Genomic DNA, 15,978 nt, shown 5'->3' with positions numbered 1-15,978 from the left:
GCCCTAACTGGGCAGGCTTACCCTGAGGCTGTGCCTCCTGGTTATGTCCCTTTGCTTCACAGTACTGCGGGGCACATGACAGCATCGTGTTCCCATCAGATTAAAGGCATCATACCCAGACAGAAGTCACACCACCTCAGAACCACATTATGGTCCCTTCCTGACCGACTTTCCCAGCTTTGCTGCCTCACTCCGGCCTCCAGAGCCGTCCATTGTCCCTCACATTCCCACGCCTAGAACACCCTCCACTGCCTTTCCTTCAAGTGGGATTGTTTGCCTCTGGCGGGGCTACTGTCTGAATGCCTGGGCAGACCCACTCTTCCTCCATAAGATAGAGCTGGCAGGGTGAGCACAGTCTGTAGGTGTATTTTCCCCTCTGTTTCTTGGGGTTATGAGAACACAGGATGGAAGGATCCGCAGGTAGCAGATGAGACACCGGGCTGTTTAAAAACATGACAAGTAAGAGCATTTCTAAGCCAGTCTAGTGTGGAAATGTATGAAGCCATAAGTTTCATTTGCAAGAATGTTTCGATTTTTCAGGACACAAAGTGCCAAGAGGAGAAAAGCTGAGTTGTTAAAACCTTAGTAGACCAGCAGGGGGCGTAGCTCAGTAAAATATGTCCTGCAAGCATGAGGACCTGATTTGACCCCCAACCTGCTTAAAAATGTCATGTACATAATCCCAGTGCTGCAGGGGCAGAAACCAGAGGAACCATGGAGCTCATTGGTTAGCTGGTCTAGCTTAATTAGTGAGCTTTAGGCTAAGAAGAGGCCCTGACTCAAAGGAGGTGGACAATGTTCCTGAGGATGACACCTGGGGTTGTCCTCTAACCCCAGCACACACCTACGTGTGTCCCCTCACATGCACACATACACAGACCATTCAAAGCGTCGTGTGAGATGGACACACGTTGTACTTGGAACTGCCAGAGAACAGCCTTGATGTCCTGGGAAAGAAACAAGCCCTATGCTGGAGCTTGCTTCCTACTTCTGCTTCTGGTTGTGGTTGAAACAATCTCAGGGTCTCTCAACGGGGACTTTCCCAGGCTCTCAGGCTGCAGAGGAATGCTCTAGTTTTGTTTCATGTTTTCTCCAGGCCACCCAGTTCAGGGCCTGCTTTGAACTTCATAGGTCAGGGACTGCACTGTCTTTCATTTAAATAAATGAGAGGGGCATCATGGCAGAAGCCCCTGGGCTTGAGTCAGAAAGCAGATACAGTGGCAAGAGTTCAGACAACAGTAACACACACACACACACACACACATACTCTTCTCTCACACACACACACACTCACACACACTCTCACACACACACACAAACACATTCTCTCACACACATACACACTCTCTCACACACACACTCTCTCACACACACAAACACATTCTCTCACACACATACACTCTCACACACACACACACTCACTCTCGCACACACACACACTCTCACACACACACTTTTTCTCTCTCTCTCTCTCACACACACACTTTTTCTCTCTCTCTCTCACACACACACTCTCTCTCTCTCACTTTCTCTCACTCTCTCTCTCTCTCTCTCTCTCTCACACACACACACACACACACACACACACACCAGTAAAAGAGGAAGGTGAATGCACTTCCTTCATGGCTATATCCTGGACGTACATTGAAGGGGGGGGACAGAACAGCTAGCAAAGTCAGCAGTTTGTTTGTGGCTAACTCCGACACTCTCTCCCATCCCCCCACCCCCTACCCCACTCCCAGTGGCTGGCCACTGGCCTAAGCCAGCCAACCTGATTCAGTTCTCCTCCAAGGCCTCTAGAGCCCAATGCTTCTCAAAGGTTGGATTTGGTGGTGTTGAAGACAGTGGTCTTGGGATCAGGTTCCTGAGGGCTCCAAGCACAACACTACCCACAAGTTCAACAATACACTTATTGAATACAGACCCTGTCCACTGGCACTGGTTGCATACTGAAGTCTACACTGTACAGAAAAAATTAGGAACACAGACCTGGGAGTGGGGGGTCCTTTAACCCCAGCACTCAGGAGGGAGAGGCAGGTGATCTCTGGGAGTTTAGAGGCCATCTTGGTGTAGGTAGCAAGTTCCAGATCAACCAGAGCTACAAAGTGAGATCCCGTCTGAAGAAGACAGACAGAGAGAAAGAAGAAAGGGGGAAAACCACAGGCAATGAGACAGCTCAGTGGTAGGCCCCACAATGCCACGGGCTGGGTTCCAAGGGGTGATTAGAGTTCTGGCCCGGTGGACAAAGAATTCGGTGAGTGAGTGACAAACAGAAATGACACAAGGAAGTGTGGTATCTGAGTGTATTTGCACAAAGTGAAAATCAGGCTTATATAGTATACAGAAACAGGGCGAATGTCAGGGATCACGTAGGCAGGTAGTGGTCACATCAAAGTCAGTAAGATCAAACAGCTAGGTGTAAATGATTCCTTTGGAAGAGCAATAGTGCTCTTCCCCGCTGGGCTATCTTGGCAGCCCTAAGCACACTCTCTTGATCTGAAGCAGGTAAGCACCAGGAGGTCCCATTCTAGCAGCTCCTGGGAATGGTTTGACTTGTAACGCAAACATTAGTTCAGGAAACTTTTCAACTAGTCTCTAGTTTGTAAAGCAATTCTGCCTTGGGTGGTGCTGCTCCTGGAGTTCTGACTATGTTTACAGATAGCAATAGTGTTTGACTACTATCTCTAACTCTGGAGACACCCTGTCTGATAAGGTAGCTTCCTTGTGGGAATCAGTAGGCAATAATGCCTGGCCTCTATTGCTAATTCTGGGGACACCCTGTCTGATAAGGCAGCTTCCCTTGTAAAAATTCCAAGCTAATAACAGCTAGGAAATCAATTAGGATTATTGAAACACTGTGGAGGCCAGGAAACAATGTTAAATCTCTTTTAGCTATAACGAAATATTTCTTAGGGCACCTTTATGCCTGAATAAAGAAAGCACTCAGATCTCTCTACAGACTTTAGCAGAGACCAACCTGGAACGCATCAGAGCTAGGAGATGTCAGCGACTGAATACTCAGGAGGCAAGCTAGCTCCCTTTGAAGCCGTATGCCTCAGGTCTGTGATCAGTTTTTTTGGGCCTGACACGTGGACATAACTGAAGTAGACGAGTGCCGCGTGACACCACAATAAATAAACAAACATAATTAAAATGGTTTAGGGACCAAGTAAAAGACCCATCCGTGAAACTGTCCCACAGTTTCATGAACCAGGTTCTGCCTCGACCAAAGGGAGATAGGAGACCTGAAACACAGAGTTCAAGAACAAAAGGACACGGAGCCAAGTTGAGGGTTTCCAATCAAGGCTCTCTTTTACTTGGGGCGTTCAGCAATTATATACAAGAGAGCAAACTGAATCTCTGGTTACAACGACATTTGAATAACATAAGGAATTAGGGAGGAGTCAGGAAGAGTCCGAGCAAAGTCTAGGAGGATGTCAAAGGGAAACCGCTGCAGGGCTAAAGGTGTAAACTCCGGGTGTCTCTCAGGTCTCAGCTCCAGGGAATGGTTGGAGGCGCAGTCCACAGTGGGGGAGGGGGTCAACAGCAGATGTCTTCAGGCTGTATATGTGCCAGCCAGCAGGCACACAGCAGGCATGAGTTGAGTCTGCAGTGGCAAGCCCCGATGTCTTGCAGCTGAGGGACCCCAACACATCCGGTTAAGGCCCTTGCCTCTGTTGACACAGAAACACAAGTCTTGACATGCAGGAGGATAAAAGGTGGTTTATTCTGCAACCAAATACAAGTGACTGCGGTCCAGGAACACAGGTTCAGATTACTTCAAATTCCATGTTCTAATGTGGTAACAACTTGATGTTTGTTTTTTGTAGTAACAGAACAACAACAACACACAACAACAAAAATCACAAGTAGAATTGTGGAATGGTGGTACACGCCTTTAATTTCAGAGACAGGTGGATCTCTGTGAGTTGGAGGCCAGTTTGGTCTACACGGTGAGATCCAGGACAGCCAGAGCTATATTGTGAAACCCTGTCTTGAAAAAAATATATAACAAAATATAACAAAAGATACAAGTTCAGGCATCTTTCAAAGAAATGGCAAGTAGGTGGGTTCAAGCAAAGTGAGAGGGTGAGTGTAGCTCAGCTATTCATGTCAGATGCTATAGAACATTCTTTGGATTTTTGTTGTTGAAAACTGTTTTTGTTAAGTGATTTATCTGGTCAGTTAACTGAGAGACAGGCAAAGGATGGCTACTCAGAAGACTAAAGGTAGCCTAAGATAAATTATAATTAGGTTCTGGACCTGCAGCATTCCAACCTCTGCACAATGATTGTGGTTTTTTTTTTCCCCCAAGACAGGGTTTCTCTGTATAGCTCTGGATGTCCTGGACCTCACTCTGTAGACCAGGCTGGCCTCGAACTCAGAAATCCACCTGCCTCTGCCTCCCAAGTGCTGGGATTAAAGGCATGTGCCACCACTCCCCAGCTATGATTGATGTTTTAATGAGCCTTAGAGAAGGATCAGGGAATGGGGAAGCTCCCTTTTTAGAACTTATTTATCTCTCCATCTGAGTTTAGTCTCTGGGCCTAGAATTCTGAAAGAGCTGATTCCTTTGTCCTATGTATGACCTCCACAATCCAGTCCTGGCACTTGGACACCTCCTCCCCATACATACATACAAAATAAATGCAACTTAAAAATTAAAAAACAAGCTGGGTGGTGGTGGCTCATGCCTTTAATCCCAGCACTTGGGAGGCAGAAACAGGTGGATTTCTGAGTTCGAGGCCAGCCTAATCTACAGAATGAGTTCCAGGACAGCCAAGGATATACAGAGAAACCCTAACTCGAAACCCTGCCCCCCCATCAAAAAAAATTAGAAACAAAATCTGAGCATGGTAGCACACATCTTTAATCCCAGCAGGCAGAAGCAAGTGGATCTCTGTGAGTTCTAGGCCAGCCTGGTCTACATAGAGTTCCAGGTTAGCCAGGGTTGCAAAGTGAGACCCTGCTTGACTTTAAAGGAATAGAAAGAAAGAAAGAAAGAAAGAAAGAGAGAGAGAAAGGAGAAAGGAAGGAAGGAAGAAGGAAGGAAGGAAGGAAGGAAGGAAGAAAGAAAGAAAGAAAGAAAGAAAGAAAGAAAGAAAGAAAGGAACATATTCTATCTTGATCAGATGTGACAATACCTCAGCCTGAGTTTAAGCAGGTTTGAGAGATACGTGATGGAATAGGCCCCGCCCCTCTGTAGCCAGATAGCGGCTTACTTAGGTGTCTTTTGATATTTGAACAGAGTGACCCCGTGTGACCTCTAGGTGGAAGTGGGAAGGGACAGATTGTGAATTCATCTTAATAGGTGTGTTCAATCTGGCCCACAGACTGATGTATCCCAGGTCCCAGGGAGGGGGGAGGGAATACATTGAATTTTTTTTTTGGTTAGTTTTTTTGGTGACTTTATTTTGCTTTTAACCCATTACACAGATGTCCAGTGTGAACTATGTAGGTGACAGTGTCTGTCATGATGTCAAAGGGTGGACACGGGGCTGGGAAGATAGCTTGGTTTGTAAAGTGCTTACCATGCATGCATGACAAGCTGAATCTGATCCCTAAACCCATGTGAAAAGGCTGGATGTGCTGCATGCCTTTGTAATCCAGAATCGGGAAGCTGGAGAGGGTGGATTGTTGGGGCACTCTGACCAGCCAGCTTAGGCTAATTGGGGAGCTCTGGGTCAATCAGAGGTTCTGTCTCAAAAACCAAAATGTATAGCACCAGAATAACATGTGAGGTTGACCTCTGGCCCCCCCACAAGCACACATGTGTACATGGACCTTCATACATATGCACACACACATACATATGCACTACACACATGCATACTCACACTACACATGCACACTACGCACACATGTATTACACACACACACACACACACACACACACAAAGGTTGAACACACTTTTGACTCTCCTCTGGCTCTCAGCTCCTTGATGCTACTGGTCCAACTCTAATTAAGGCTGGCCTTCTTTGCCCAGCATAGGCATGGTGACCAGAGCCTGCAAGCATCCCCCTTTTTCTACACACCTAGTAATGAACACTAACCTGCTTGGGAGTTTTCTCAGGACCTTGCTGAGGGTCAAAGACAAACTAGCCTTTCATCTTCTCTGCCCTTAAGACAGGCCAGTAGGTAAGGAAGGCCAATACCCCAGATCAAGAGATAGAGAGGTGCTGTCCCAGGCCTGCAGGCAGGGCAGGGCAGGGCAGGGCAGGGTATTCAGAGAACAGGAGGGGAGGAAGGGAGGGGGGAGGGAATAAGGGAGGTGGGAGGAAGGGAGGGAGAGAGGGGGGGATGGGGGAGAGAGAGAGAGAAAGAACGGAACCCTAGTCCTGTTCTGTTGGGTTTGGTGACAATCCTCACTCTCCTGAAAGATGCATGGGAAGAAAACTACCCTTTACAGCCAACCTTTGCTCCGTGGGTCTGGTGGCTTGGTAGCATATATTTTGCACTTGCCAGATAAGTGTAGTAAGACAGAGCAAGGCAGGAAGAGCAACCTGGGGACGAGGCATGAAGATGCAGCTGTTTCCAGCTGTTGCTCTGAGCTATTCTGCTGCAGGTCCCCTGCAGAAGTTCCGGTTATAGAAGTGGCGGTTGTCCCTAGTCAGGGCAGTACCCAGCTGGGCCCAGAAGCTGCCCTGCCCGTTGGGCTGCTGGGGCCAGAAAAGCACACTCTGGCGGCAGAGGCGCTGGCGCAGTCGCACGTAGCGGGAGCGGTGGGCATCGGGGCGCAGGATCACCAACACCACCACGTCCTTGCGGTCCTCCAGCAGGCGTTGCTGAGCCAGCAGGAAGCTGGTGCGCAGGAGACCACTGACTCGGTCCGTGTGGGCCAGCACAAACAGAGTCTTGCGGCTACCATAGATGGAGGCCCAGAGGTTCTCAAAGAGAGTCTGGCCTGGTAGCCAATCTCGGTCCTCCAGACACAAGCGCAGGGCTCTGCGACCGCGCCGCTCCTCCAGCCTCACCCGCAGCTCGTTATAGACCCAGTCCGCAACCGCGCTCTGAGCCTTATCGAACACCACGAAGGCATCATAGGGGAGAGCTTGGGCGGTGCGCCGGCCGCGGGCCAGCAAAGGTAGCCACGCCAGGCACAGATGGAAACAGTACCAGACGTCCCAGCCGCAGAGATGCTGCAGTGTAGGCACTACCATGCCCACGGCCACAGCCAAGAGCGAAAGGCCAAAGCAGTCCCAAGAGAGGACCTCATCCAGGCACAGCCGCAGGTCCTGTGTGAAGATGCTGCGGCCCTGCAGCTGGCCCGGACTGCCACACTTCACACCGTTAGCCAGGCCAGGCACCTTGGTCTGCACTTCCAACAGTAAGTCTACGAAGGCTGCCCCACAGGCACAGTGCAGAGGGTTGCTTCTCACATCTAGAACTGTCAGGTTCATCACAATGGGCCCAAACCAGGAGCGATCCACCGTCTTGAGAATATTGTGGCTGAGGTTGACTTCTTTCAGCTCCATGGCCAGAGCGAAAAAGGCTGGGACCACAGAGACTATCCTGTTGCTGCTGACATCCAGTTTCTGAAGAAGAGTGCCATTAGGCAGGGTGCCATTGGTCAGGGCCTTTAGTAGGTTGCCTGCCAGGTCTAGGACTTCCAGGTTGGGCAGGAAGGCCAGACTGCTCCAGTTAAAGAATGATAGGTGATTGTCACGGAGGCTCAGCAGCCTCAGGCTCTTGGGGAGGTTGTTGAGGTTCTGGGGCCAGAGGATATGCAGGTTATTCTTAGACAGGTCCAGCTGGAGCAGGCCTCTCAGGCCTTGAAAGAAATGTAGGTAAAGGTCCCCCTCCTCCCACATGCGGCCCACACCGTTGCCACTGAAGTCAAGAAACCTCACCGAGGAGCTGTAGAGATGTGAGGACACACGGGTATGAATGTCATTGTATGCCAGGCTAAGGCTGTGTAGCATAGACAGATTGGCCACAAAACTGAAGTTGTGACCTATACCCTTCATGCTGAAGGGCTGGCTGTTGTAGCTGAGGTCCAGGGCCCGCAACTGTGGGAGCTCACTGAACGACTTCCAATGGTACAAGTCCAGCTTGTTATGGGACAGGTCGAGCACCTGCAGATTGGTCAGCGGCAGGAACTGAGAGCCATTGACGGCCTGTGCAATGCAGTTGTGGCTCAGGCTCAGACACTGGAGGTGTGAGAGGTTGACAAACATCTCTGGCTTGATAGCCACCAGGTTGTTCCGAGACAGGTCCATCGTGAACTTGAAGTTCTTACATCTGACCATGAAGTTCTTCGAGCCAGGCATGCTCAGTAGAGCTGGGTCAAGACCCACAGACCACAGATCCTCCTGCTCCGCATCATCTGCCTCCTCGGGGGTGGCTTCTGACAGTGCTGAAGGCCCACTGATGCGATTGTCTGACAGGTCCACAAAGCGAAGGGCTTGGAAGTTACCAAAGATGCTGAGATGTGCTTGGTTGATGAAGTTCATTTGAAGATGCAGGGTGTGGAGCTTTGGCAGATCGGCCAGCCACCTCAGTGTGTACTTGTTGAGCAAGCGGAAGAAGATGCCATTCATGTTCAGCTCCTGCAGTGACACCAGGTTCTTGAAGGAACTTGACAGGTGGAGGCGGGCGAAGGATACCTTCTTGCGGTAATTGAAGGACAGGTCGAGCTTGCGCAGGTGGGTTAGGTTCTGAAAGGCACTGGTGTTGTTGATGCTTTCATAGAGAAAGTTTTCGCTTAGGTCCAGCACTGAGAGGTTGACCAGACCTTGGAACCAGGAAGAGTTCAGTGTGTGGAGAGAGCTGTCCTTCAGCACCAACCCTTCAAGGTGTCTCAGGTGATGGAAGGTCTCAGGGTGCAGATGGAGGGACTTTTGTCCACATTCTATACAGGGGTTGGGGGCGTGGTCACAGCGACGGCAATTCCCACCCACATCAAGTACTCGAAGGGAGGTCAGATTGGCCAGGTCTTCAGGCCCCAGCTTGACAATGCGGTTATAGGACACCAGGAGGTACTCCAGGCTGGGGGGCAGTTGGCGGGGCACCTTTGTAAGGTTGTTATACTTAAGGGACAAATGGGTGAGGTTGCTCAGACCCAGGAGGGCACCTGGGGTTACGTTCACCGCCCCTGTGCAGGGGTTCTTGTAGTAGCAGTTCCCATCCATGAAGAGAACTTGCAGGCTGTGCAGGCCAGCAAGGCTGTTAGCATCTAGTACCAGGATGTTGGTGTGGCTCAGGCTCAGGTTCATTAGGGAGCTGGGCAGTCGGGGCACAGTGGTAATACCATTGTAGCTCAGGTTCAGGTCCTCCAGTGTACGCATAGCCAGGAAGGTTTCAGGCTCAATGGTCATGTGGCAAGAGAAGTGCAAGGGGCTGAGACCAGTGGGTGGACAGTTCCACTTGAGGTTCAGCTGCCGCAGGTTGGACAGGTGGACAAAGTCAGAGTTATGCAGGTGGTGGATACGGTTGGAGACCAAGGAGAGGCTGGTGATGTTGGAACAGGATGCTGAGAACTGAGGCACAGACTTCAAGAACAGCCAGTTGCAGTCCACCAGGCCCTGGGGCTTCAGCTCACAGGGTAGGAAGGCAGGCAGGGTACCCAGGGCCAGAGCCTCAGCCAGCATTGCAGCCTGGACCAGGAGAGAAAAGGGGTGTGGGGTCCTGCGACGGAGAACCTGGGAGAGCAGGGCTGAGTGAGTGAGTGGCTACTGTTACTGTACCCTCTCCTACCCTCTCTTCCACACTGGGACTTTCTTCAGAGCTTCCAAGTCCTCTCCAAGTGCCTCCCCCTACCACCCGCAGCCTCCCGTCCAGTCCCCTCAGAACCACTATTTGGTTCTAGGCACAGCCACTCAGAGCAAGGCCTAGAATCCAGACCCTAGACTTGGAGCTTTGCTCAGAACACAACCCATAGTAGAGCTCCAACTGGCCCACCAGGGCTCTGCCACTTTCTCTTCCTCTCCTCTGGGGCCTCAGCTCTTTCCTCCTGACCACAGCAGCTGCCTGAGATCTGTACCTCCAGCCCCACTGAAGCATTGCTCGACTGGTCTCCTGGATTCTCCTTGACCAAAATGCAGGGAAAGCTGAAGCCCTACTGAGGTGTAGGTTGGATCCCATCTAGGCCTTGATGACACTTGCTGGCTCTTTTTACCCTCCATCTGACTCCTCTCAGTCTGACCTGAGAACCCTCAACCTGCTGAGCATCAGAAGGATCAGAAGGCTCGGAGTGAGCAGCGGGTGGCAGGTCTACAGGCCAGGCGCCACCATTGACAGAAGTCTGGGCCTCCCCATCCACCCAGCAGGTTCGGCTCTCTGCTCTGGGAATGGCTTTTGCTCCAGTTCCCTTAGGGTTCCATGAATATCCCAAGGGTACAGAGTGGACAGTCCTTCCCACTGTTGTCCCTTCCCATGGTGCCTCTCCCCCCTGGGGGGGGCTAAGAACTGGGGACCTACCATGTTGGGAAACGGAGGATTCTCTTGAGGCTCCCTCTGACAAACTGGGTGGCAGAGAATGATGTTCCACACCAGGGTCCCTCAGAGAATTGAGGAAGTGACACTTTCACTACAGCTTAGTAGCTACTTTATCCCTACCCTGACAGAGCAGGTGGTACAGTGAGTCACACGTCATTTGCATAGTCAGATGGCAGACAGACAGCCCCCTCAACCCCTTCCTCTTTCCATTCTCTTCCCACCCCACATTCAGCCGTGAGGGCATCACATCTGCCCCCCAAGAGGTGTGAGAAGGAACCAAAGCCCAGAGTCCAGCCCCCGGTCAATGAGAAACCAGATTTAAAATAGCACCAGAGCTGGGCAGAGAACTGACATTCATGAGGAGGGTGTCACCTCACCCTCATGCCTCAGTGCCTGTCTCATGGGTACCCCCCCGGGACAGTGGTTCGCTCACCTGCTCTACCCCCAGAACTCTATGGAGAGCATCCGTGAGCCAGCACCTGCTTCACTACTGAGGCAATCTTCACATCTCTTCCAGCAATAGTATCTCCTACTCTGCATCCCCACTTCCTGAAACACCCAGTCAGATTCCAGACCCCAGACATCAGCAAGCTGTTGGGGCTTCTGAGGCCAGACTGTGGCTGGTCCCGCCAAGACTCTGGCTGATCTTGCTGTTGTGTGACTCTGTTCCTGGGGAGATGTGAGCACATGTGTCCTTACCCAAGAAATGGGACCAATGACAGACCAAATTTGAGGGTATCACTAACGTTTAAGTTGGTTAACCAAAGGACACTGGCTGAAATATATGGATGAGGGGTTACTAAAAAGAGCAGAAAGGACTCACAGACAGCTGTATCACTAAGGCATAGGTCATGGATGCCACAGAAGCGGGGAAACATGGTACAATGTATTGACAGCTCAACCTTGGGCGTTTAGGGAACTGGGGATGCAGAATGGGAGATACTATTCCAGTTGGAGAGTGAATTGTCTAGGCTAGTCAGTTGGTCTGAGCCTTTTTCAGGCAGCTCAGCTGGTCTCTGCTTCTTTCAGGCATCCCCTTTGTCTGAGCACGCCTCTCAGCAGTCTCTACTGTCTATATAAGCTTAGGGAGGCCCTAGTGCATCTGGTCACTTTCAGGGACTTCCTGAAGCTTCTCAGTTGTTTATATCCTGGGTTTTTTTGTTTTGTTTTGTTTTTTTGCTTGTTTGTTTGTTTTTGTTTTGTTTCATTTGTTTTGTTTTTCAAGACTAGATTTCTTTGTGTAGCCCTGGCTGTCCTGGAACTCACTCTGTAGACCAGGCTGGCCTCAAACTCAGAAATCCGCCTGCCCCGTCTCCTGAGTGCTGTGATCCAAGGCGAGTGCCACCACCCTAGCTCCATCCTGAGATTTCAGAAGCTTCCCTGAAGGATGGAATGGTTCACCTGTTGGGAGCACAACAAGGATATCCTTGAGCCTACGGAGATCTCCAGAGAAACCAGGAACGTTAAGCACACTGGATAGTCGGATAGTCTTTCTAATGGGAAAGATGAAAAACCTGTTCTTCCATGCAGAAAGCTGAGGGCAGAAAATGATTAACTTTCTGGTGATCTGTTGGGCCAGGCCACATCAAGCTCCTACAACCAGGACAAGAGGTGGCCAATGTTAACAAAATATATAAATTGCGATGGGAGTAAGGGCCGACCTGGCAGGCCCCTGCGAAGGTATCTGCCAAGGAGAAATCATATCAGGTGATAGACCTGATTTAAGGGAAGTTTATTGTGGGGGAAGGGAGGGGAGCAGGAACCTGGAAAGGGGATAGAGGCAGAGAAAGGGAGGACAGAGACAGAGAGAGAGGCTGGCCAGGAACACATGGGAAGAGAGTGTGTGGGGGTGGGGTGGGGTGGGGGAGGGTTGAGGTAGTCATCAGTCCTCTTTATAAGCTGCTGTCTCTGCTTCACCGCAGCTGCTGCACCTGGCTGGTAGCAGGTAATGACGAATGCCTAGGTCAGTGGGAGGAGCCTAGTGGAATCTGTTAACCAACAAGTCCTAATCTAAATGACTGTTGTAGCCAGAGGCCCCTCCAAGCTCCCAGGACCAGAGGTGGCTAATAGCCCAAATGGCCTCTGTCTTATCTGTCTGACTGAGACCAGGCCTAACCCTTAAGCTAGTATAGGTAGCCTATCTTTAGAACCCATCTTTTCTCGGAAAAATGATACTACCCAGAGTTGAGTTTCGATATAATTATGCATCCTTGTATAGTATTTCACCAGGTAACTTTTTCTCCCCAAATTATACTGGTCTTCAATCCATTGAGAATAGACCATCTGTTATTGAGGCTCCCCAAAGTCTAATCCAGGTTGATAAAGGTTGATAAACCTGCACCTGGTTTTCATTCTTATTTCTTTTTTTTTTTTAATATTTTTTAAGGATTTATTTATTTATTTTGTATGAGTACACTGTAGCTGTACAGATGGCCATGAGCCATCAGTGGCTGCTGGGAATTGAACTCAGGACAGCCCCTCTCACTCCCACGTAATCCACTGTAGCTATCTTCAGACACACCAGAAGAGGGCATTGGATTTCATTACGGGTGGTTGTGAGCCACCATGTGGTTGCTGGGATCCGAACTCAGGACCTTCGGAAGAGCAGTCAGTGCTCTTACCCGCTGAGCCATCTCACCAGCCCTCATTCTTATTTCTTTATGGGATTCACTTCCCTGTATGACACCTCCCGGAGCCTCTTAACCTACCTTGGAGATAAGTGCTACACAACACTGACCTACTTGGCTTTTCACAATCTCCTTTGGTCCTGGTGACTGGAGCTGATTCTTCAAGCGCAAAGCTCCAGAGACCATGGAGAGACCTTAAGTCCTGATTCTGTCACTTCGGAAACTTCCCAGTGCTCACAACCTACATATCTACCTGCTGTCTGCGCTGACATCATCTCTAATCTAGACACCCCGGTCCTGTTCAAGTCCCCTGTAGCCTGTTCACATTGAGCCCCTTGAAAGGCCTGTTCAAACCTTTTCTCTCTCTCTCTCTCTCTCTCTCTCTCTCTCTCTCTCTCTCTCTCTCTCTCTCTCTCTCTTTCTCTCTCTCTCTCTCTCTTTCTGTGATGGTTTCTACATGCGCAGCCCAGGGAATGGCACTATTAGACAGTGTGGTTTTGTTGGAGTAGGTGTGTCACTGTAGGACATCCTTCATCCTTCATCCTAGCTTCCTGGAAGTCAGTCTTCTACTAGCAGCCTTCAGATGAAGATGTAGAACTCTCAGCTCTGCCTGCACGATGCCTGCCTGGATGCTGCCATGCTCCTGCCTTGATGGTAATGGACTGAACCTCTGAACCTGTAAGCCAGCCCCAACTAAATATTATCCTTATAAGAGTTGCCTTGGTCATAGTGTTTGTTCACAGCAGTAAAATCCTAACTAAGACACACTCTCTCTTCATATAGAGGCACAAATATATGGAAATGCATATGTATATATGTGTGTATGCATACGTGTGTGTTGCCTGCGTGTATGTCTATGCACCTCTTGCTTGCCTAGTATCTGAGGCAGTCAGAAGAGCATGTCAGATCCCCTGCAACTGGTGCACACAGCTGTGAGCCGCCATGTAGTTGCTGGGAACTGAACCTAGGTCCTTTGGAAAAGTAGCCAGTGCTCTCAACTGCTGAGTCATCTCTCCAGCACCCGCTGTTCAAAAACTTTCATTCTGGGTCCTTCCTCTGCCCAGAGATCTAAAAGTAACTTTATTCTACTCTATTAATTGTTGTCTCAGAGGCCCTCTGCCTGCCTGTCTGCTAACCTAGGCCTAGTTGGGGAAGCTTCTAGCCTCTGTACAATCTTATCTAGGCCTAGAGTGTTTTCAGCCTCTGAGGCTTGCTGCTGAGTAAGCTCACCCCTTATAGTTCTTTCTGAGCGCTGGCTGACTGACTTAACTCAGCTGTTCTGGCTTAAACTTTTTCCAAGCCAACTGCTTCCATCTGGCTTCTCTCAATTTCTGACTGAGATGCTCTTCTTGGCCTCATACTAACTTTGGCAATCTGTTCTAATCTTCTGGCTCCTTTTCATTCTCTGGTTCTTTCTGTCTTTAACTTTCTGTCTCTGTCGAATTCTCCTCCGAAAACTGCCCCCTCCCTTTCTCTCTGATGCTCTCTCTTACATAGCTTCTCTTTCCTCTCTCTTCTCAGGAGACTTGGGCCTATCCTGTTCTGTCAATTCTTTCTCTGATTTGTCATTTTGTCTGCCACTCAGTTAGACATCACTTCCAAACATAGGTGCTTCCTTCTACAAACTAATTTACCCTCATTGTTTGTGCTTAAAGATGTGTGCTAAGGGTGTGTCTGTATCTTGGCCAGAGGGATTAAAGTGTGTGCTAAGGGCTGAGCCACAGCACAACTAGAAATAGTTTTTTTTTCTCATAATCTTGGGGTTCACAGTGTGATCAAATATCCTGCAATACAGATCTCTCCATAACCGTCCTGAGCCCTAGCCTTTGTACAGCAGTCAAGGTTCTGTGTACCCTGTCCTTCCATTTCTCCCCTGTCTGCTGACAGCCACACTGGCTTCTTGTTTGGACATACTTGGGGACTGTCTTGCTTTGGGACCTTTGAACATATTCTTTCCCTTTGCCTGGACCTGTTTTTCCCAGATTTCCCTGCTGGGAAACCCTGCTATTAAGGTTGTAGTCCACCATGACAGGACAGCTCCTTGAGCTCAGGACAAAATGGAGGACTCCCTTTCTCAGTGGAGCTTTTTCTCCTTTGCCTGACCTTCTCTGGAGAATGTCTCTAAGCACAGGTGTCTTACCTCATCTAGAGGATGACCCTGCAGCCTGCAAGTACTGCATTCCAAGTCCCCCTCAGCCCTACCTTCCTATCCCCTCATCCCTCCCTACCTTCCTATCCCCTCATCCCTCCCTACCTTCCTACTGTGTGGTAATTAGGTACTGTCTTATGACCAATCAACCCTTCCCGCCTGTCACCCCCAAAACCTGCCCTGCAGGTTCTTAGAACTCCCCTTTATGAAAATGAAGTACTCCACTGTAGCCAATAATGTATATTCACCCTGAACACCCTTACCCACTCCTCAAGACTTTATAGCCCTTGCTCACCCCAATAAAGCTGAGCTGTCTGACTGAGGCTGAACCCGGAAGTAAATCTGCTCAGTATATCATCGACATCTGAACCCTTCCGCCCCCCATCGCTTCCTTTGTCCTTGAGGCCAATGGTCAGTAGCTCCCAGGGGAAAAGGAAAAGTCACCATCCCCCACATGGCCCAGTTTGCCTTCTGCCTTTCCGCACATCACCCTCCCTCCATGGGGCTTTTCCTGACCCTCTAATGAACCTCTCAGATCAGCTACACACCCATCCTAGCACTTGGAGGATGATGTAGGAGAACGGAGAATGCAAGGCCTGCCTGGACTACATAGGGAAACCCTGATTCAAAACCTGCCAGCTCAGAGCTGGCTCTCCTGAGCACTGTGGCCGACAGGATTTTAACTTGCAGAACATTTTTCTTTCTTTCTTTCTTTCTTTCTTTCTTTCTTTCTTTCTTTCTTTCCTTCTTTCTTTTTTTTTTTT

The 15,978-nt window shown here is 49.7% G+C and overlaps 1 protein-coding gene across 2 annotated transcripts; it reads right to left on the bottom strand.

Annotated features, from left to right (window-relative positions):
• Positions 1-3,324: 3,324 nt before the first annotated feature.
• On the bottom strand, positions 3,325-10,550 carry Tlr9 (toll like receptor 9). Of its 2 annotated transcripts, XM_031345347.1 has the most exons (3): positions 10,421-10,550; positions 6,505-9,642; positions 3,325-3,674 (listed from the first exon to the last, which is right to left on the bottom strand). In XM_031345347.1, exons 1-2 carry the CDS (start codon positions 10,421-10,423, stop codon positions 6,553-6,555), a joined length of 3,093 nt encoding a protein of 1,030 aa, XP_031201207.1. In that variant the 5' UTR covers positions 10,424-10,550; the 3' UTR covers positions 3,325-3,674; positions 6,505-6,552. The 2 variants fall into 2 exon arrangements, with proteins under 2 accessions (XP_031201207.1, XP_031201206.1); XM_031345346.1 differs by lacking the exon at positions 3,325-3,674 and having other exon boundaries at positions 5,528-9,642.
• Between the last annotated feature and the right edge of the window lie 5,428 nt (positions 10,551-15,978).

This window comes from Mastomys coucha, unplaced genomic scaffold, assembly GCF_008632895.1.
Source record: "Mastomys coucha isolate ucsf_1 unplaced genomic scaffold, UCSF_Mcou_1 pScaffold23, whole genome shotgun sequence".
Taxonomy (NCBI): domain Eukaryota; kingdom Metazoa; phylum Chordata; class Mammalia; order Rodentia; family Muridae; genus Mastomys; species Mastomys coucha.
This window is presented reverse-complemented; position numbering and strand designations above follow the sequence as displayed.